We start from the raw sequence: 22,486 nt of genomic DNA on the forward strand, positions 1-22,486 counted from the left end.
TTGAAGGGACAGGCCTCCCTCACCAGGCCACCTCCAGGAGGAGCAAAAGGCAGCGGCTGCTCTGATCCTGGCCTGGACTTCTGAAGTTGGCCCGATGTAGCAGGAGCTATAAACAGACGGCCACAGGATGGGGGGTTGAGCTCATGGCCCCTCCCTGCCTCTCCCCCCACAGAACGACTCTGTCATCCAGCAGCTGGCTGCCATCTTCATGCACTGCTACGGTAGCAGCCCTATTCCCAGCATCCCTGAGCTCCGCAAGACCCTGCCGGCCAGGCTAGGTGAGGCCTTCCCCACCGGCCACCCGCGCTTGCCAGGCCTCCCTCCCCTCCCCTCCCCTGCCGTCCCCTCCCCTGCCGTCCCTCCCCTGCCGTCCCCTGCCGTCCCTCCCCTCCCCTCCCCTCCCCTGCCCTCCCCTCCCTTCCCCTCCCTCCCTTCCCTCCCCTGTCCCCCTCCCCTCCCTCCCCTTTTGCTCTCCCCTCCCCCCTCCCCTTTTCCTCTCCCCTTTTCCTCTCCCTCTCCTCTTTGTCCTCCTTCCCCTTTCCAAGTGCCATGGCCTGGCCTCAGTTTCTCTGCTCTCCACAATCCCCACCCCATCTGCCCCCAACACACATGTAAGAAACCCCTGGGGGCAGGCTCCTCAGTCACCCCCTCTCCTTCCCTACTGGCAGATCCTCACTTTTTGAACAACAAGGAGATGTCGGATGTGACCTTCCTTGTGGAAGGAAAGCTGTTTTATGCGCATAAAGTCCTGCTGGTGACAGCTTCTAACAGGTAGGCAACCCGGATAATGAAGTCTCAGCTGCCGGGAGGCTGGGCAGCTTCATGTGGATACAAGGTGATGGACAGGCTGGAGAAGAGCCTCTGCCCCCCACAGGGAGGTCACGGAGCGCGGAGGGCCCATCCGCCCCACGGCGGGCATGGGACAAGTTGATGGAGGGACAGTCGAGATGGGACCCAGAGTTCTCCAGGAGGAGCTCTGAGGCTGTATCCTTTCTGGCCAACTTGCTGCCTTTGATTATTAGAAAACATAAATGTTCTGGCACGAAAGTCAGTTTTCCAGCCGCAGGCGTCACAGTCACTCATCTGGTGGGCAGCAGGGACAGAAGGGGCCCAGCCCAGCCGTCTGGACGATGTAAAACGTCACTCGCCGAGAATTATTTTGAGAGCACGGCAGTAATTTCTAAAATGCTCCTGTTCCTGGTGGCCAGTCAGGTGGCGGACGGTGCCGTCGCCACACGGCCATGGAGTGAAAGTCACGTTCAAGCCCCGTCCTGTCTCATCTCCTTGGCTCCAGGTTCAAGACACTGATGACCAATAAATCAGAGCAAGATGGCGACAGCAGCAAAACCATTGAGGTCGGTGACATGAAGTACCACATTTTTCAGGTATGTGGACCTCAGTGCTGCACGCTTCTCAAGGGATGCCCCCTTCCCCCAGGAGCCCCACCCTGGCTTGTCCGTCTGGGCGGGAGCAGCCGTGAGTCGGTCATAATCTTCCCCTCTGTCCCCAGTGCCTTCTGTGTTTTGCTGAATCTCAGTGGTCAGGTTGGAGCATCTAGGTTTTTCCCAGGCAAAGGTAGCCATTCCATTGTGACTTTGTAGCTTCAGAGCCTGTCTCGTGGGCCCTGAGCTCTAACCACCGGGTGAGGGGGCTGGGCAGACTGATGGACGTGTAAGGACAGGCGCACAGCACACGTGCAGCATGTGAGTCCTTGCTCCCCGGAGTGAGCTCCCAGAGTACAGACGTTGCCCGCGTGCTTGTTGGGAATGCAGAACCTCAGGCCCCACCCCAGACACCCCACATTTTAATAAGACCCCGGTGGGTGGAGGGTGACGTGCGCGTGCGCTGGTGTAAGTCAGTCACTCCTCCCGAGCATCAGACCCCAGCCATACCGGCCAAGCAGAAAAGGCTATGGTGAGCCCATCCTGGGTGTGGAAGATCAAGGTCAGGGCTTTCGATCTCTAAGCTTCCGAGAACCTCAGAGGTTGCGTAATGGAAACTCCACAGGCTGGCCACCAGCAGGCGGGGTCTGCAGGAGGAGGCTGGCTGGGGTCTACGCTGAGCCCCGGTGGGGAGCTCCTTTCTCCAGTGATCTCCAGGCTGCAGGCATGACCCTCAGGGGCTGAGACTGAGGCCAAGAGGCAGCTGGTGGGTGGGTCCAGGACCTGGCCTTGCACAGGACAGGCTTGTGACTTAACGGGAGAGATCACAGCCTCACAGAAGCATTAGGAGCCACCATCTACAAGGGTTTAGTCCCTCTCTCATGTTCCCTGTAGTCATTTATTTAGCATTTAGTCACTTACGGGTACCGTGGAGACAGCAGTAAATGGGACAGGGACCCTGCCCTCCACGAGACAGGGTTATGAATTAATGGTATAGGTGTGGTGGGGAAGGCACTGGGAGAGCAGGACGGGGCATCTAACCCAACGCTGCGGAGGAGGAGGAAGTTTCTTGGAGGACGAGGGCAGCCGGCCAGGTATCGGGAGCTCCAGGTAGAGGAAGAAGTGCACGCAGGGTCTGAAAGCCAGAGACCACGACCTGTTCAGGAAATGCCCTCTGGCCTAGTCGCGGCAGCGATTCAGAAGAACATCCAGAATGAGGCTGAAGCTGCGCCCAAGAGCCATAGCATGAAGGGCCTGAGCTTTAACCCAAGGACAGATGGAAGCTACTAGGAGGCCACCATCATCACAGACACTTAGCCAGGCGTGGTTCCAAGTGCTTTGCCCCTGTTCTTCAGTTAAGCTTCACAGCACAGTCCTAGGAGGTGCAGGTTTGTTATCGCCCCTTGGTAGATGAGGGGTCACAGGCACAGAGAAGTTTGGTAACTTGTCTAAGGTCACAGAGCTGAGAAGTGACTGAGCCAGGATTCAATCTTAGGATGTGTGGAATGGTCCAGTTTGCATTACCTCACTCACTCTGGAGGGTGAGGAAAGGACTGGAGGGGGCGTGACTGCAGCCAGGGGACCAGATAGGAGGCTGTTGAGAAATCCAGCTAAGTGATGATGGTGACCAGGTAGTGGCAGCAGGATGGAGGGAAGTGGGCGAGGGGAGAGTGGATGGAACTCGGCGACTCATCGGGGTGGGAGACCCAGGGTCTGGCATAGGGTGTCTCCCCTCCCCCCTTTTCCCGTCCCTTGAGCCAAACTCACTGGGGAGAGGAGCAGCTCTAGAAACTTACTTGGCTAAGAAGCCCAGAGTCCAGGTGAGTTGGAGCATGAGGTGGGGTCAGGCTCTGACACAGGAGGTGGGTCTGAGAAGGGCAGAAGGGATTGGGCGGGAGTCGCGAGGCGGGGGAGCAAGGGCACACGTGTGGCTCGGGTGACCACTGCCATCAAGGCTGCATTCACTCAGCAGGGGAGGATGCCTGTTCCAGGACAGGCTGGGCAGCCCTTGATGACTTCTCGGGGTTGTCACGAGGGTAGACGGGGACAACGGGTCTAACGTCGGGGCACACGTGAGCCTGGGCATATTAGCCTCTGGCCTCGCCCCATGGGTCCTCTGGGGACAGAGCTCTGCCATCACTGGGGGGAGCCCGAAGCCATCAGTCCAGGGCCGGTGCTCCCTAAAAAAGCCTAAAAGTTTCAGAGCAGCCCCCAAACATCTCATTGGCTCTCACAGCACGAAGAGAAATGGCGGTCATTATTTGTTTTCTAGAACAGGAAACAGAGGCCCAAGGAGATCTAAGCAGTGCTATCATCCAATAGAAAGATAATGCAGGCCACACAGGTAATTTAAAATCACTTAGTAGCAACAGAAACAAAAAGGAACAGGTGAAATGAATTTTAATATTATTTAACTTAATATAGCCAAAATAGTATCATTTCAACCTATAAAAAATTAATGAAATGTTTTAATTCTTTTTTTCACACTAAGTGTTCAAAATCCAGTTTTGACACAACACGTGTTAATTCAGAGCAGCCACGTTTCAAATGCTCAGAAGCCACACATGGCCAGTGGCTATTGCATTAGCACCGGTCTAGACACTTGCCAAGGTCACTGCCGACTAAACCCAGGCCTTTGGGGGAGAGCCCTGCCATTGTGACGTGGCTCTTGACCCCAGGCCTGTCCCTGCAGCATCAGTGGCCTCCCTGTGGTCACGTTCCTGGTGGCCCACTCTGGGCAGGAGGAAGCCTGGCAGCCCCTGCAGCCGGTCCTGACAGCTGCTCACAGGACGGCCAGCCCAGCCCCACAGGCTGCCCGCCAGCAGCCCAGCTCCCTCAGCCAGCCTCCAAAAGGGCACTTCTGCTCTGACTTCTGTGGACTCGTGTGCATTCAGGTGACCTCAGGGAGATGCCTGGGCCTGGCCAAAACCAGCTACCAAATGCAGCAGGAGGCTGCCTTCCAGGCCAGGAAGGGGAGCTGCAGGCTGTCACCTGTCTCCGAGCCTCCTCTATCCCTGGGCCCCTTCTCACCTAGGGGCTGCCCTGAGGCCATCCCTTAGCAAAGAATCCCTGCAGATGTGACCTACCCCACTCCCAGCCCTGGGCGTTCAGGGCTGTCCTGCTGGTGCTGTGCTCCGCACCCACTCGGCTGCATGGGGATGGCGGAGGAAGCCAGGCGCGGGCCCGGCACCACCTGGAGCCGTGGGGCACGTGGACACATATGTGTGCTGTAGGACCGCCGTGTGAGCTCCAGCAGGGGCTGGGGAAGGCCTTCGGGGGCCCCCGCTCCCCTGAAGGGAAGAGACTGATGTCTCCTGGAGAGGCCTTGGGCCTGGATGAGGCCGGTGGGCCCTCCCCACTCCCCCAGGTTGGGCTCCTTCCCTCTGGTGCCGCTTCCAGCCTGGGGGCCAGTCCTAACAGAGCCTGACTGTGCTGGCTGGAGCCATGTTTACTTACACACTTGCCAGCTCCTTGCTGGGGCCATTTCTTCAGCCAACCAGGGAGAATCATTTTTCTTTTTCCAACTGGGAAACTCCCCAGTGTCCAGCATGATGGCAGAGCTTGTAACTCAGACCTCAGTGGAACTAAAATGTAGCCTCCCTCCCGACAGGCCACCTCATGTGGCGTCCCAGGGCCCTCTGCTCCCCAGGACCCTGAAGGTCCTGGGCTGGTCAGCAAGGTGACCTCTGGACCAGATCCCTGTCCCAGCTCTGCAACTTACTTTCCAGGAGGGAGTCGGGATCTGGCTGTCACCTCCACGTGGAGGCCTAGCGCCGACAGGGAGGTCAGGAGTTGGGATCCTGAGGGTGGCCCGTCAGACAGTCGCCCCCTCAGAGCCCCACCTCCCCCTCTCCCAGCCCCAGACTTAGAATTTCGGTAAAAGGAGAAACGAGCGGCACGGTGCCTGGTGGTGAGCTGGAAGGGTTCTGGGGAGGGGCTCAGCCCCCCTCCCTGGCCTCAGTTTCCCCAGCTGTGAGTACTATCTGCCCTCCTGGGCTCACAGGCCTGTCGTGAGGATTGAACTGAAACCACTCTGTGGAAGGAAGCTTGCCACACGCATTCCAGGGAAAACACAAAAATGTCTGACGAGAGTCGGGGGAGGCGCAGACGTCAGCACACAGAGGTCAGGGGGCACCAGGAGGCCGGCAGCGGCTGGAGTGGCACTCCATGGGTGCCGGGCGAGGACTTCGGTGCTGTGGGTCCATCTGGCGCTCACACCGGGCCTCTCCTCCCTACAGATGATGATGCAGTATCTGTACTACGGGGGAACAGAATCCATGGACATCCCCACCGGCGACATCCTGGAGGTGAGGACCTGGCCGGTCTACCCGGCCCCAGGGGGAGGAGCAGGGAGGCTATGAGCCTGGCCCCCAGTCCCGCCATGCCTGTGTCCCCGGCCTGCGACATCTTCCAGGTCTCAACCCCGCTCTCAGAAACACAGCACTTGGAGAGATGAGGGGGGAAGGAAGGTGGCCTCTGCAAGGACCTCCTGGTTCCCTGCTGGTCCTTGCTCTTCTGGCGACGGGAAGCGCCGTTCCAAGAGAGTGTGGGAAATTGTGCACCCACGGAGCCCGGCCTCCCGGGCCACACCTCGGGGTTAGAAAGGGCCACCCCTGAGGACGGAAAGCCCAGGAGGATCAGAAGGCAGCGAGGCCTTCCCCTCACCAGGTCGCTGCTCAGAGAACGGACCCGCTGCTGGCCGTGCACCTGGCTAGAGGTAGATGAGCGGGCAGCTTGTAGCTGAAGGCCTCCTGACGTCAGAAATCCCAAGCAGCGTCTGTCACCCATCCGGTGCCGCCCGAGGTGTCCCAGCCAGTGCGTAGAGAGCCTAGAGTAGAAATAAATCTAGGCCGCCAGACTTGACTGGCAGCGGGGGAGGGCCCTGGAGGTCGGGAGGAAGCGGAGCACACAGCACAAAGCAGCCGTCTGTTCCGTGATGCCTGGGCCGCAGACCTGGCCATGCATACCCACGGCCTCCTTTGCCTCCTGCCAGCTGCTGTCAGCTGCCAGCTTGTTCCAGCTGGACGCCCTGCAGCGGCACTGCGAGATCCTGTGCTCCCAGACCCTGAGCGTGGAGAGCGCCGTGAACACCTACAAGTATGCCAAGGTGAGGACCCCTGATGCCCGCCGGCTGCCTCCCAACACACACTCTGCTCCACTGTGGCCTGGCTAGAAAATGCAGGTGGCCAGGCAGCTCTGAAGGGCACTGTAAGTCCCTCTGTGGCCTGGCGTCAGTGGGGCAGCATCGCAGCCTGGGAGCTGAGCTGTGAGCCGGGTGGATCTCAGTTCCCATCCCAGCCGTGCTGCGCCAGGCTGTGAGACCTGGGCCAAGGAGCTGAGCCTCTCTGAGTCAAATCAGCTCCCCAGGCACTACTTGATTTGCTTCCCGGCACGGCCCTCCTTATTCTTCCTCCTCTCAGCAAACGCCATGGTCACCTGCCACATCTAGAAACGCTCCTGAAACACATCAGCAGTCCCTCCCCTTCCCTCCATCTCCATTGTCCCCTCCCGTGGACAAGTGCTGCCCTGGCCTCCACACTTCCTGGCTTTCACCCTGCAATCCACAAGACTCTTGGAAAAGTGTAAAGACCGTGTCACTCCCCTACGTAAACCCTCCAAAGGTTTTCCACTGCAAACTAAATAAAATCCAGCCCTTATCTGTCGCCCATTACGTGGGCCCCAGGACCCTGTCCACATCTCCCCTTCCGATGCCGCCCCTCTGCCTTCACCCAGCCACGCGGCCCGCGTCTCTCAACTCATTCCCACCACAGAACTGCTGCGATCACTGTCCCCTCCCCTCCGGTAAAGCTCTTCCCAAGCCCTGTTGATTTCCCCAGGCCTCCCCCGAGTCACACACCTCTCTGTCCCTTCACCCACTCTCACGTCCTCACAGCACTGACCACAGTCTGTGGTTTCCTGGCCTGGTTGGTTCCTTGGCTTCCCTGTCTTCCTGAACTGGAACATCAGCTCTGAGACAGCATCGCAGACCTGGGCCTCGAGGCCTGCGCCCAGCACCTGGCCCAGAGCGGGCACTCCATATTTGTTGACCTAAAATAGTTACTGAGCATTTACCAGGTGAACACTCGTGTGCTGGACATACCACAGTGGGCAGTCCCTGCCCTTAGTGAGGGAGCTGCCAATCCAATAGGGATGACTGGCATTCAACAAGCCATCACCAGCAGGACCTAGGCCAAGAACAAGATTTCAGGGATGTTCCTGGTGGCACGGCTGGGATTTGAACCCCGATCAGTCTAACCCCAAGGAGAGGCTTATGGAAGGAATTCAGATAAGGGGCCAGTCGCCCCAAGAGATAGGACATGCCTCCCCCAGGTTGAGGCTTGAAGCTGGGCCTTAGCCCATGGGTACTATTTGGAGGTGAGGGTAGGGGGAGGTTTCAGGCAGGGCTGTGCTGACACAGTGGGTCTCACCCCCTCCCTCTCCCTGCCCCACAGATCCACAGCGCCCCCGAACTGGCCCTGTTCTGTGAGGGCTTCTTCCTCAAGCACATGAAGGCCCTGCTCGAGCAGGACTCCTTCCGGCAGCTCATCTACGGCCGCAGCAGCAAAGTGCAGGGCCTGGACCCCCTGCAGGACCTGCAGAGCACCCTGGCAGAGCGCGTGCACTCTCTCTACGTCACCTCACGTGTGTGAGGTTGGGGGATGGCTGGCTCTGGGCCAGGCTCTGTCGCCAGGCATCCTAGCGGGTGGGAAGGGCCGGGGAGCAAGTGCTTCCCGGGGTGTCTGGGCCAGCACGTAGCTGGGGCCTGTGGACACGCTGGGGCCCTGCTGGGTGGAGGCTGGTTACAGGCCCTCTTGGAGCCAGACCTGGGCAGGCCCAGAACTAACCACTGGCTCAACCAGTGATGGGCCAAGGGCAGGTGTGGCCAAAAGGTGCTCTTCCCCCAACCCTTCCCCGACACCTACCGCTCGCACCTTGAGGGCCGCCATGCACTCACCCTCATGTGATCCTGATTCAGCTCTGCTCAACACAGCTTCAGATCGTGCCCTCCCCCTGGGGCCTCAGGCAGCTCAGACTGTCCAAACTGGGGCTCTTCGGGGGTGTGGGCATCCTTATGAGTGTACAGAATGTATGTTCTGTCTGGGCCCCGGGCCATTTCAGTCAAAACTTGGTATTTTCCCTCAATGTCACGTCCGAAAGGCTGCCCAAACCCTGAACTTACTCAGGGCTGTGCCTTTGAAAGACTTGATGTGGGCCTCCAGGGGGCCGGGGATCGTGCACAGAGAGTCACTTGGAGTCCGTTCTCTTGGCGTCTGGCCTCCTCTGGGGTCGGGGTTGGGCCGGTGCGGGGGGAGTCGCCGTCCTGCTCAGAGAGTGGTTGGCAGAAGGCAGTTAGTTAGTTCCCCTGAACGCCTTTAACGCTTTTGGTCTGAGCCAAGAGTGGCGTGGGGTACAGTGGAGGAGCCTGGTGGCCTCAGCTTTTGTTGCTGCTGTTTTCAGGGTCGATGCTGAAATCCCAAGCCTAGAATTAGGCTGCCTCTGTGGGCTCCAGAGGCAGAGCCCTAAATGGCCCCCCTGGTCCAGTTTCTCCAGTGAAAAATTTGGATTGGAGAGCAGGGCCCACACTTCCCACCGGGAACTGCGGGTCTTGGGGATTTAAAGGACGGGGCATGGGTGGAAGGGAAGGACTGGGAGAGGAGGCCCTTCTACTTCTTCCCCGCTACCTGCCCCTGACATTCTGCAGGCTCCAGGCTCTCCTGGGGTGGAAACACATCGTTGGGCCTAGACCCTTGTCGTATTTATGGGCCAGACACTGGGGGCACCTTCTGGACAGCTTGTGCTGGATGTCGCCTTCAGCTGTCTGGCCGTACCTTAGAAACTATTTATTCACCAGAAGCCCCAGGCACTTTAGGAGGTGTCACTTCGGTCACCTTGAAAAACCCCTGGGGGCTTGCAACCGTGGAAAATATTTTCAACTAGCAGCTTGAGCTGGATGTACAAAGGAATAGGCGTTATTTTATTGCTGTAATATTGTACGATACTGTAACTATATATTAATGTTGTCACTTATTGTAAATGTACTATGGTTTTATTAACAATAAACACTTGTTAACAATGACCTTGGCCTCATGGCTCCTGATAGAGGGTTACCCAAAGTTCAGAGCTGGGGAGGAGCCCATTTAGGACCAGGAAGAGAACCCAGAGCTGATTCCCTCGTTACTTGGGGCACTCATGTCTCAGAGGGAAAGAACCCCTGCTGGAAGCTGTGCTGTGGCCACCTGCCAACCCCTGTCCTACCTTACTTAGTACCTGAACCTGGGTCCAGCCCTCGCTGGGCCTTAGTTTTCCCTGTTCTGTCAAATGGGGTAGGTGTGTTCCCATTCGTTAAGCACTTAAGTGCCACTGAGCTGGACTGGAAGGACGGGAACACAATGCCAGGAATAAGACAGCTGTCAGATTTTTCACAGAACTGGAACAAATAATCCTAAAATTTATATGGAACCACAAAAGACCGAGAATAGCCAAAGCAATCCTGAGGAAAAAGAAAGCAGGAGGCCTAACCCTCCCAGACTTCAGACAATACTACAAAGCTACAGTAATTAAAACAACATGGTGTTGGCACAGAAACAGACATATGGATCAGTGGAACAGAACAGACAGCCCAGAAATAAACCCACTCACCTATGGTCAATTAATCTTCAACAAAGGAGGCAAGAATATACAGTGGAAAAATGACAATCTCTTCAGCAAGTGGTGTTGGGAAAGCTGGACAGCCGCATGCAAATCAATGAAGTTAGAACATACCCTCACACCATACCCAAAAATAAACTCAAAATGGCTTAAAGACTTACTTAAATATAAGACATGACACCATACAACTCCTAAAAGAGAACATGGGCAAAACACTCTCTGACATAAATCATACCAATGTTTTCTTAGGTCAGTCTCCCAAGGCAACAGAAATAAAAGCAAAAATAAACAAATGGGACCTAATCAAACTTAGTAAGCTTTTGCAAAGCAAAGGAAACCATCGATGAAACAAACAACCTACAGACTGGGAGAAAATATTCACAAATGATGTGACCAACGAGGGCTTAATTTCCAAAATATACAAACAGCTCATACAGCTCAATATCAAAAAACAAACAACCCACCCAATCGAAAAATGGGCAGAAGACATAAAGAGACATTTCTCCAAAGATATACAAATGGCCAATAGGCACATGAAAAGATGCTAATTATTAGAGAAATGCAAATCAAAACTACAATGAGGTACCACCTCACCTCGTCAGAATGGCCATCATCAAAAAGTCTACAAACAATAAATGCTGGAGAGGGTGTGGAGAAAAGGGAACCCTCCTACACTGTTGGTGGGAATGTAAATTGGTACAGTCACTATGGAGAACAGTATGGAGGTTCCTCAAAAACTAAAACATAGAGTTGCCATATGACCCAGTAATCCCATTCCTGGGTATATATCCAAAAAAATCTATAATTCAAAAAGATACATGCACCCCTATGTTCACAGCAGCACTATTTACAATAGCCAAGACATGGAAACAACCTAAACGTCCATGGACAGATGGATAAAGAACATGTGGAACATACATACAATGGAATATTACTCAGCCATGAAAAAGAACTCAGCAACACAGATGGACCTAGAGATTATCGTACTAAGTGAAGTCAGACACAGAAGGACAAATACCATATGATATCACTTATATGTGGAATCTAAAATACGACACAAATGAGCGTATCTATGAAACGGACTCAGAGCACAGACCTGTGGTTGCCACGGGGGAGGGCTGTGGGGGAGGGGTAAACTGGGAGTTTGGGATTAGCAGACGCAAAGCATTATATACAGAAGGCATCAACAACTAGGTCCTACTGAACAGCACAGGAACTAGATTCAATATCCTATGATAAACCATAATGGAAAATACAAAAAAGGAGATATATATATATATAACTGAATCACTTTGCTGTAGAGCAGAAATTAACATTGTAAATCAACTATACTTAAAAGTGTTTAGAAAGACAGCTGCCAGAGGGCTTTGCTGATCTGCCCCGAGGCCAGGTTCCCCACACCCCTGATGCAGGGGGCTGCTGGGATAGTTGTTTGCAAGCCCTCCCTCACACAGTCAAAATCTGTGTGGCCCAGCACAGGAAGAGGGGGGCCTGAGGAGGGACCCTGTTGAGCCCAAGCTGGCTGTGTTACCTGTTAATGCAGGGAGGACCGGAAGCCGGTGACTCAGGCCCAAGGGTTTTCTGGGGTCGGCTGTAGTTTGTCTTAGGTGCAAAGTCCAGGCAGAAATAAAGGCTTTGAAAAATGTTTCCTGCCTGCAGCAGGCAGAGAAATTCCTAAGGCCGCTGGGAACACTGACTGGAGTGGCTGTGGTTCGGTGACCGACAGGCCAGGACCCAGGAGCTGGGGGACAACGTGAAGACCGCACAGGGTCAGTCCCGGGAAAGGCCTGCTGTGGGCTTTGCTTGGTGGAGCCCAGGCAGGGCAGCCTGGGGCCCTGGCCTCTGTGGGGAGAGGGCTCAGCACGGACCATGGCGCCCTCTGGGGGCCTTGGGGAGGAGACGCGCCCCTCGGCACCATCCTCCTGGTTCGAGGCCCCAGAGGGAGCTTGCGGGGTGGTCCCTCCCCAGCACTCACCACCTGCAGGGGATCCCCCGCGGAGGTCCGTGTCCACCCTCCCCACAAGTCCCCCAGCCCTGCAGGACGTGCCTCAGTCAAGCACGCAGCCTAAGAGACAAGATCTAGTCAGCACCTGGCTCCACACGGGAGCTCAGCCATATTTTCTCTTTTTGGGGGGCAGACGGTTGAAGGGAAGGTGAGATAAGGGAGGGGTGGGACCCTTTTGAGCCTGCGTGTAGCAGAAACACGCTCTAAAGCAGGCACTTAAATAATTAGAAAAAAATCAGACATTCTCCAAGGGGCCAGGAGGACTAGAACGGAAATGGGGGTGTGTCTGGTCACCTCACTTGCCCCGGCGGCCGGGCCTCCTCGTCGGGCCGCTGCTCCGGAGCATGGGGGCACCTCTCGTCCGCTGCCTGCTCCAGGCTGTCGGCAGCCAAAGAAGACAGTGAACTTCTCCTTAGCAGGAGTCCCTGAAAAGCAAGGGGGACTTGGTTCTACTCTAGCTGCCCCGCAGGCAGTGAAAGCTGGGCTAACTCAGCCGGAATCTCCACAGGAAAGCCATCCAGAGCAGAGGGAGCCCGAGTCCAGCCACCAAGGCCCACACCGAGCCCGCCCTCCTCAGCAGTGTCCGGCCCCCTGCTTTCCTCCTCCCCATACTTCCCTTTCCTTTCTGCTCCTGCCGGTTGGTTGCCCGATAGCATCCAGATGCCGGATTATCACAGCTTTCTCCTCAGCAGAAGCGACACAAGAAGAGCTTCAGCATCTCCCTTTCCTGCCACCCCACCCTTCTGCAGAATCCGCACCACCTTTCAACTTTCACCAGTTGTTTACAGAGTAAAGGGCAGCCGTCTGGAGTCTGAACTGCCTATTCAGGCCCTGGGGATGCCAACCCCGCCCCCTCCAGGCCTTCGGACCGGCTGGTGTAATGGCCTCTGATAATGAGTCTACATTTGTCCAAGGTGACGGTCACTGATTTCCTCCCCTCCCCCAGCCTCACAGCCCCCTTTGTGTCATCTCCTGGTCACCCCGGAGTCCTCCGGGACTGTGGGGGACAGATGAGCACTGGAAGCGCTGAAGCCGGCCAGTACTGGCCCCCTCCCAGCTCGGGGGGGGGGCGGGGGGGGGTGGAGACCATTGAGGACTCTTCTTTGTTCAGGCTTCTTCAGCCCCTTCCCCAGGCTGGTGGCAGCATTCATAGGCAGCCTATCTGAATTCATTTTGCAAGTGAGATTTCCTGAGACAGCGAGCTTTACAGATGTCACTCTGTCTGGAGGCCAGATGGTGAGGTCTGGGGGAGGCGTGCCTTTTCAGGTTTGGAGGAGAACCCAAGATCACAACCACCAAGTGCAGAGACCTGTTTAGGAACACACGCTTTGCAAGACTGTACATAGTAGGTGAAATGCTCACTTCCTTTTCATGCGCAAAGGGAAAGGCTGTCAGTCAAGAGGCTTGTCAGAGAACACAGAGCTGGCCTGGTCTGACTACAAAGCGCACGCTCCTAGCTGCCCCGGTGGGCCTCTTCTAGCACAGGCTGTGGTTTAGAACAAAGCCAGCCAGGCCTCATTCAGCCCATCTTAGCGCTCGTGGGTAACGGAGCAGCTCCCCGGGTTATACTGGCACATGCCACAGAACCCAGAGAGGCTTGGTGAGTGCCTGCTGCAGGCCAGGCACCGTTCTCAGCTCCTCCGGCCGGCCGCGTGAGGGAGGTGCTGTCATTACCACCTGCGGTTTACAAAGATGTGGACCTGGGTTACGAGGTGTGCCCCAGGTCACAGCAAGGGCCAGGCAGAGCCGGTGTCAAGGCCAGGAAGGCTCCCTGGAGCAGATCAGAGGACGCGCTTTGGGGCTAGAGGGGCCGAGCAAGGGCCTGGCCGATCTGGGTCCTGCAGCTGTGGGACGATGTGGCTGGAGAGCTTTAAGATGCCACTCGGCTCAGACCATTTGGGGCTGTGACTTTGCTTTTCAGCTACTCTCCTTAAGAAAATCCTCTTTGAAAGGCAGGCTCAGGCACTCACCTGAGAAAAATGGATCAAATTTTTTTTTTCATCTCTAAACTTTCCTTCAGACTTAATAGGGGGTCTGCAGCTCCAGGAGACAAAAGGCCCTACGCCTACGGGGACAAGGCGCGGTAGCCCCAGATACGCAGTCAGAATCTGCTTGTCTCCCCATGGCCATCTGTCCTGGGAGTTGCACGTTTAATCCTCTTTGGTCCAGAAGCTCCCTTTCCTTCCCCGTCCACACGCTAGACTTCTAGGAACCAGATTACCTATCAGGGCTGAGGAAAGGATCTATTTGGACTCACAGAGGACCAGTCCTTTTAAAGTCTATGAAAAAACAAGGAAGATCAGTAACCAAGGCCACCACATGAATTTTTTAAAAATAAGGAAAAATACAGAAGCTGAAATCCAACCCGGTCAGCGAGCTCCGAAGGATCGCCATTAACCCACATGCGGAAGCGGGGAGAAAGGCGGATCAGAACCAGAGCGCGACGGAACTGACTTCCACTCTGAGCTCTCCTTGCACCTGGTGACGTGGATGAGGAACAATCCTACAGGACCAGCAGAGGGGAAATTCCCTGGCCATCCAGTGGCTAGGACTCTACGCTTCCACTGCAGGGGGCCCTGGTTCGATCCCTGGTTGGGGATGCAGGGTCAAGGTTTCAATAACAATGGTATCAGATTCAGGACTGGAAAGCAGACACCATCAAACGTTCCAAAATACACATGAAGCCACAACATAATTTCTGTGGAGAGGACCAAACGACCTGACAGGAGCTAGGCAGGAGAGGCCCAGCTAGCTGGCTTCCAGGTGCCATCCCAAGTCCCTCGGAACCACCACAGTGAGCACCGGTCAGCATGGCCACTTCTCCCATGGGCTCCTGGGTCCGTAAGCCCTGGCCACGCTGCCCACCCTCGGCCTTGATGCCAGCACCCTCCCAAGTGTACTGGCAGCCAAGATCCACCAAAAGAAATGAGCAAAGTGCAACTTCCACCTACATTCAGTTGACAAGCACACAGGCAGCTGATCTTTCTAGGATATAATTTATTAAAAATAGATTCTCTAACCCCCTCAATCCCTGCTAGCAAAAGGGTCTTTCCCAACAGTTTTTCCCAAATGGGTGAAATACCAGGTATTGGGGACTCAGATGTCATATCCTTCCTCTCCTAAGAACTCAGGCTTTTCTGGGCCACTGCCAGGGCCAGAAGAGGAACGGCACACGGCAGCGTGGGTCCCAGGACGCCAGTCCTGGGTGGACTAGAGCCTCTGCGGCTCCAGGCCCCAGGGAGTTTGGACGAGTTCATAACAAGAGGCCCCGGTGCTCCCCCAGCAGCCTCCTGAACATCCCCAGTAGACTGTGTACTTGACGCCCGAGAAGGAACAAGAGCCAGCGTGGCTTCTACACGTGCGAGAAGGAACCGAAAAACCTGGGCCCAAAGCAAACTATGAACGAATGGGGAGACAGGCCTGGACTGGGGGGAGGAGAGACGGTGCCGGAGGATGGCCAAGCATCGAGTTCTAAGCCGACCCACTCAGAAGTGACTGCTTTTAATAGTCTAGTCAGCTGCCACTCAGTGCAGCCAGAGACAGTTCCGAAAGTCAGGGTATCTCCTTACGAGTCAGCCACCGACACCCAAGTTACTCTCCACTATTTCTTCCACTTCAGTTTTGTATCTTTTTTGTTCTTCACATCTCTGTTTTTCTTCAACTTTTTGTTCTGTTTGGGTTCTTGTTTGGCTTCCAACTTCCTTTTCTTGTCACTGGAGAAGAAAAAACAGTAGTAGGGAGAGAAAGAATGAAGCATGCCTGGATCTGTAACCTTTCAGACTGCTTTGCTTTAAGCTTGCTTTGCTTTGTCTGAAAAAGGGTTTCCGCCATCTGAAACGTGATGTAAGAATGTGCAGTCACACAGCGATGTCCTCTGCAGGCCTACAGGGCATTGTGCTGGGGTCTGGGGGTACACCACACCAACCCAGCTCCTGCCCTGACCAAGCTCTCAGTCTGTGGAGGAACAAATCTACGGCTTAACTCCTGAAATCTGTACACTCCCCCCTCCCACGACTTTAAGAAAAATCCAAGGCATAACAAGGAAAATTCCTTCCCACCACTTACCAGTAAGGATTACCCTGGAAACCAGACATATTATCCCACTGACTGAGGATAGTCCATAATACACAGCATGAAAACTCCCAGAAAAACCATACAATACTTTTTGATGTGTTATTTTATTTTTCCTAAATGAGAAGAAAACCCAAAGGAATAGTAACTCGGGTACACATTTCAGCTGGCCAGTAGGTTCCTCACAGATAGATTAACGTGAGAATAGCTCGGCAAATGGCCACCTTCCTTTCCCCTTATAGGTTAAAGATTCTCTCCAGTGTCATTTTGCCCTGGAAACAAACACCTCCCTATAAGGGGAGGGTGTGCAATTCTGTCCTGAGACCTAACATCACCTGAATGAAGTGACTGCTCAGAAAACAGAAGGCCTCAAAGAATTCGGAATGACAGTTATCAGTATTTTTACTTCCAGAGGCACAAGCTTTCACGTTTCCCCAGACCCCTCAAGCGCATGAATGGCCACACAGACTGGGTAATGCAGATGGCTCCTCAGGGGCAGTGACAGCCAAACCAACAGTGGGAGAGACTGAGCTCTGCGGAGCACACAACCAGGCCGTCTCCACACCAGGCCCAGAGCCACCACACTCAATACGCAGCCATCACGCGCCCTGGGCCACATCTGCCATATTGTCCAAACCAGAAATTAGGACACACTGATAGCGGGCTTTTGTGCCACATCAGAGACCATCAGGAAAATGAGGCTAGCACCAATGCTGGAATCTTCCAGGTAGCACAGTGATTTATGGAGACAGAAGAGAATATCTGATTTCTGGGAACTATGGTTCGTAGAGTCACAAGATTTCCTCTTTCCAAATAAACTCTTCAGGGGACCCTGTTTATGGCAATGCCAAGAACTCACCCTCCCACAAACCCCCAAACCAGCTGTGGAAGCCTCATCTCCAGAGGCCCAGGGCAGGGGAGGCCTCACTGTCTTCCCAAGGGAATCTCCAGTGAAAGTGCCGCCCCACGGAACCACCGTCATCTACAAACACCGCTCTGCAGAGAAGCAGCTGAGGGCGAAGGTTTTTGAAGAGTAGTCCAGGGAGTCCTGGAGTCCCCCAAGACCCCTCCCGGTGGGCCCCAAAGTCAAAACTATTTTCATAATAATTCTAATACATTATTTGCCTCTTCCACTTTCATTCTCTCCCAATTGTTTTGTTTTCCAGAGGCTCCAAGATGTGTGATAGCACAACAGATTGAATGCAAAAGCAGACAGGAGAATTCAGCTGCTTTCTAGTATGCCAGATATTAAAAAGATTCACAAAAATGTAAATGTAAAACAATGCCACTCTTCTCACTAAAATTTTTATGAAAAAGGTATTTTTAAAAACAAAAAACCCATAATGAGTCCATGACTGTTAATTCTAAATGAATAAACATTTTTTTTTTTTTTTTTTTTTTTTTGCGATACGCGGGCCTCTCACTGCTGTGGCCTCTCCCGCTGCAGAGCACAGGCTCCAGACGCACAGGCTCAGCGGCCCTGGCTCATGGGCCCAGCCGCTCTGCGGCACGTGGGGTTCCCCCGGACCGGGGCACGAACCCATGTCCCCTGCATCGGCAGGCGGACTCCCAACCACTGCGCCACCAGGGAAGCCCAACATTTTTTTTTAATTTCTCAGTTTTTCATTTCTAAAATGGGAAATTTTTTAAATTTAATTTAATTTTTTTATACAGCAGGTTCTTATTAGTTATCTATTTCATACATATTAGTGTATACATGTCAGTCCCGATCTCCCAGTTCATCCCACCACCACCACCACCTCACCCCCACCCCCGCTTTCCCCCCTTGGTATCCATACGTTTGTTCTCTACATCTGTGCCTCTAAAAAGTGGGACATAGTGATAGATAAAACCCACACGCACAAAAGCCCTTTGGGGTCCTCAATAATTTTTATGATATAAAGGAACTCTGAGATCCAAAACTTTGAGAACCATTGGCTTAGAGGAAGGTAAAACTCTGGGCTTTGCAGTGGACAAACCTGGTCCTGATTCTGGCTCTGCCTCTTACTAGCTATATGCTTCTTGGGAAGTCACTTAACACCTGAGAGCCTCAGTTACTTCATCTTTAAAGCAGTGATATACCCATAAAACTCCTAGAAGAGAACATAGGCAAAACATTCTCTGACATAAATCATACCAATGTTTTCTTAGGTCAGGCTCCCAAGCCAATAGAAAGAAATAAAAATAACAAATGGGACCTAATCAAACTTACAAGCTTTTGCACAGCAAAGGAAACCATAAACACAATGAAAAGACAACCTACAGAGTGGGAGAAAACATCTGCAAATGATGCGATGGACGAGGGCTTAATTTCCAAAATAGACGAACAGCTCATACACCTTAAGAACAAAAAAAACAACCCAATCGAAAAATGGGTAGAAGACCTGAAGAGACATTTCTCCAAAGACATACAGATGGCCAATAGGCACATGAAAAGATGCTCATCATTGCTAATTATCAGAGAAATGCAAATCAAAACTACAATGAGGTACCATCTCACGCTGGTCAGAATGGCCATCATTAAAAAGTCTACAAATAACAAATGCTGGAGAGGGTGTGGAGAAAAGGGAACCTTCCTACACTGCTGGTGGGAATGTAAAGTTGGTGCAGCCACTGTGAAAAACAGTATGGAGGTTCCTCAGAAAACTAAAAATAGAATTACCATATGATCCAGCAATCCCACTCCTGGGCATATATCCGGACAAAACTATAATTCAAAAAGATACATGCACCCCTATGTTCACAGCAGCACTATTCACAATAGCCAAGACATGGAAACAACCTACATGTCCATCAACAGAGGGATAATGGATAAAGAAGATGTAGTACAGATATACAATCGGATACTACTCAGCCGTAAAAAAGAACGAAATAATGCCATTTGCAGCAACATGGATGCAACTAGAGTTTATCATACTAAGTGAAATAAGTCAGAAAGACAAATACTGTATGATACCACTTATGTGTGGAATCTAAAAATGACACAAATTGAACCTATCTATGAAACAGAAACAGGGACTTCCCCGGTGGTCCAGTGGGTAAGGCTCCACACCCCCAATGTAGGGGGCCCGGGTTCGATCCCTGGTCGGGGAACTAGATCCAGCGTGCGTGCCGCACTAAGAGTCCTGCATGCCACAACTAAGAGGTCCGCATGCCGCAACTGAAAGATCCTGCATGCTGCAAGGAAGATCCCGCATGCCACAAATAAGACCCAGCACAGCCCAAATAAATAAATAAATAAATATTAAGGGGAAAAAAAGAGATCAATAGAGCAAATCTGGGAAAAAGACAGGGCCACAGCAATTTAAAAAAGCACAAATAACGAAGAAGCTGTGTGTTTTATCAAGGAAAGTTTCAAAAAAGACATACACAAATTGAACTATATATGTGTATAACACACATAAAACCCTATTAAAAAAGCAAAATAATAACCAGGTTTGAGGGGGTAGAGTGAAAGGGTGAGTTTAGAGAGGTCAAGCTTAATAAGCCTGAAAAAAACCCAAAACAACAGAAACAGAATCTCAGAGATAGAGAACAGACTGTGGGTTGCCAAGGGGGAGGGGGGCGTGAGAAAGGGATGGATTGGGAGTTTGTGATCAGCAGATGCAAACCGGTATATACAGAATGGATAAACAACAAGGTCCTGTGATAAACCATAATAGGAAAGAATATGAAAATGTATACATATGTATAACTGAGTCACTTTTCTGTACAGCAGTAATTAACACATTATAAATCAATCATACTTCAATAAAAATAAATAAATAAAGCAGTGATGTAAGAAAAAAGCCACCTCTGTTTAGAGCATGAAGGGGATACTGCATTAAAGCCCCCAGGAAGTGCTCAGGTAGTGGCAACTCCAAGGCTGTTGTTCTCAAGCCTGTCTCCCTGGCATGTCTGAGAATACAGGAGATGCAGAGATCCAGGCCTAAGCAATGGCCCTGCCTGATCGGTGGGAGCTATGATACAAAAATAGCATCCCTCAAAGGAAAGAATAGTGAGTTTCCTCAAAGCTTTTGCTCCAACCTCCAATTTCCTAGAGAAAGTTACCAGCGAAGCAGAGAGGCCAGAATCCCTCCCCTGCCTGATGTACGCCAGCCCCTCACCTTTTCAGGCTGACAACTGAGGCATTCTGCCCGGCTTTGTTCAAAACTTCATTCCATTCTTCATCGTCCCCACGGATTATGTATCTAAAAAATAAAGGGAAATATCAAAGCCTGCTCAAAAGAAGAGAAGGCCGCTTAAAAGAAAATAAGAGAGTGACAACGTTTTCATCACACACGTCCTACCACGAAAGCCAGGCCGAGCTGCACCAGCATTTGAACAGCAGAGAGCAGGGGAAAGGCGTGCAGCTGAGCTCCAGGGACAGGAACTTCACCGGAACAAGCACGGTCAGGCCTGCTAGCAGGGGTCGATCCGCACAGAAGGCAGCTGCCTGACTTCTGCCACCTGACTCTCAGCAACCGCCCACCCGCCCACCAGAGGAGCCTCCTGTCACCCCCAGCATCTCTTTGCTCACCGCCACCTCCACAGCCCACACGCCCTTGGACTGGGCCATGTCTGCCCCACCTCGCCCCACCTCTCTGGGATCTGGCAGTCCTGACAAGTCAAGGCTTTGATGCTGCAAAGCTGTGTGCAGAGCTCAATACTTTGCCCACGGACCTCCTGGCCGCCTCCATCTCACATCCAACAACCACCATCACTAATGACCCGGCAACGGGACTACAGGTCAAAGAGGCTCAGAGGCCACCAAGTCTGGAGCGGTTATTCACATCAATCTACCAGGCGGGTACCACCATTATAGCTGCAGCTCAAAGAGGACTGCAATCTCCAGGGCATGGAGGGTTCTAGAACAAGGGGTTTTGTTGGTTCGTTGGCAGTACGATCTCTTCTTCAAACAAATTCACATCAAAAGCCAAATATTAAAAAGTGGCCACTGAAAGTGGATGCTCATGGATCAGCATCCCCCTTCCCTAAGGGGCCCGGGGCATGACATGGGACCCAAGGGATCTCTGGAACACGACCTGCAAGTCATGACTTCCATAGTGGCAGAGCTGATCTGGGGAAAACAAATCCTTCAAAATTATGCAATTAGTCAATGAGGAGGTTTTCAGTGGCTAGTGCTTCTAAAAATGATCCCATGAAACACAGCTTCCAGGGCACCCAGGAAGCGAATCAGAAGCAACCAGCAGAGGTTCCGTGCTTCCCACGAGGGGCCTTACTGAGCGAGGTCCAGGTTCTTCAGCTTCCCCACTTCTTTCTTGTGTTTCTCCTGGAACTCCTTTGCTGCTTCGTCCTGTGGTCGAAGTCCCATACAGAGAGTAGGTCAGAGTCAGGCAGGGGACAAATGGCAGGGAAAGGCCAGGGGGCAGAACGTGACCGCGACGACCAGCAGCCCTCTCCTTCTGCACATTTCCCTCCCACAGCGTTAGAGGCAGCTCTTACTCAGTGTGTATGAACATAAAACGTGCCTTCTGAAAACCTAAACGATCAAACAAGTAGTTCACAACAGCAGCTGCCGGACTGCCAGCTCGCACACGCACTCAGTGGGGGGCCTCGTCAAGGGCCGGGTGGGCACGCGAGGGGCAGGGAGACTTGGGGAGCACACCCCTCACACCCCCAGAACACTAGCGCCGGGGACCCTCCTATAGGGGAGAGGCGGACGTTCGGTGTTCGTACCAGGTCGTCACTCAGCGTCTTCATCGTGGGCTCCATAACCACGGCCTTCACTGCCACCATTTGCTCCTCGATGGCCTTCTCCTGCACTTCATTAAACAGCTACAAAAGACCAAGGCCAAGAAGCAGAAGATGAAGGAGCAGCAGAGGCCCAGTCACTCGTTACCAAGTCATTCAGCACGCGCCCTGCACGGTTTAGGTGTACACACGCTCACGGGAGGAGCAGGAGATCCCCGACTGAATGCCTCTGCGAGACAACGCGGAACGTTACAGATCCAGCTGAAGTTCCGTGTGTGTGTGTGTGTGTGTGTGTGTGTGTGTGTGTGTGTGTGTGTGTGTGTGTGTGTGTGTGTGTGTGTGTGTAGATCTGCAGCAAACACAGCCAAATGTTAACCTTTCTGCATCCTGGGGCAGGGAGTGGGCTTGACACATTTTTCAACACAGGCCAAAGCCCTGCCCTCAGCTGAGGTTACCTTCACAACCTTGCGGATGATCCGGTTGAAAAGTCCCATCAACTGGCCTGAGGGCAGCTCGATCTCCTTTTCCAGCTGGTCCACAGACTTGTGCTGCAGGCCAATCCCCAAGAGAAGAGCCTGGGGGACGGAGAATCTGTTGGAGTGGCTGCCAGGGCAGGCTTTTGCCCATTAAAACCACACCAAGAACCAGAGTTACACTCTCTTGACCAAAACACTGACTGACACTA

At 53.2% G+C, this 22,486-nt stretch overlaps 2 protein-coding genes across 12 annotated transcripts in view; one reads left to right on the forward strand and one right to left on the reverse strand.

The window, feature by feature from the left end:
- Window positions 1-8,140, forward strand: part of ABTB2 (ankyrin repeat and BTB domain containing 2) — a 181,722-nt gene extending 173,582 nt beyond the window's left edge. For 5 of the 10 annotated variants that reach the window (XM_089914959.1, XM_089914953.1, XM_089914956.1 and 2 more), the window contains 6 exons: window positions 173-278; window positions 633-771; window positions 1,295-1,385; window positions 5,621-5,689; window positions 6,376-6,489; window positions 7,835-8,140. In XM_089914959.1, the coding sequence (XP_089771085.1) occupies window positions 173-278; window positions 633-771; window positions 1,295-1,385; window positions 5,621-5,689; window positions 6,376-6,489; window positions 7,835-8,032 (717 nt within the window). In that variant the 3' untranslated portion in view covers window positions 8,033-8,140. Of the gene's footprint in view, window positions 1-172; window positions 279-632; window positions 772-1,294; window positions 3,727-4,074; window positions 5,690-6,375; window positions 6,490-7,834 lie in introns of those variants that run through there. The other 5 variants (XM_089914955.1, XM_022583658.2, XM_089914961.1 and 2 more) reach the window with 4 other exon arrangements.
- Window positions 8,141-9,352: 1,212 nt separating this feature from the next.
- The window catches only part of NAT10 (N-acetyltransferase 10), a 45,186-nt gene continuing 32,052 nt past the window's right edge, over window positions 9,353-22,486 (reverse strand). The window contains exons 25-29 of one of the 2 annotated variants that reach the window (XM_089914962.1): window positions 22,257-22,376; window positions 21,787-21,885; window positions 21,330-21,403; window positions 20,214-20,297; window positions 9,353-12,461 (exon numbers count right to left, since the gene is read on the reverse strand). In XM_089914962.1, coding sequence (XP_089771088.1) covers window positions 12,449-12,461; window positions 20,214-20,297; window positions 21,330-21,403; window positions 21,787-21,885; window positions 22,257-22,376 — 390 coding nt within the window. In that variant the 3' untranslated portion in view covers window positions 9,353-12,448. Of the gene's footprint in view, window positions 12,462-15,013; window positions 15,750-20,213; window positions 20,298-21,329; window positions 21,404-21,786; window positions 21,886-22,256; window positions 22,377-22,486 lie in introns of those variants that run through there. The other variant, XM_022583659.2, reaches the window with a different exon arrangement.

Source organism: Delphinapterus leucas, chromosome 7 (genome assembly GCF_059928025.1).
Source record: "Delphinapterus leucas isolate spDelLeu-1000000601 "Yukka" chromosome 7, BTC_Dleu_Yukka2, whole genome shotgun sequence".
NCBI classification, from domain to species: domain Eukaryota; kingdom Metazoa; phylum Chordata; class Mammalia; order Artiodactyla; family Monodontidae; genus Delphinapterus; species Delphinapterus leucas.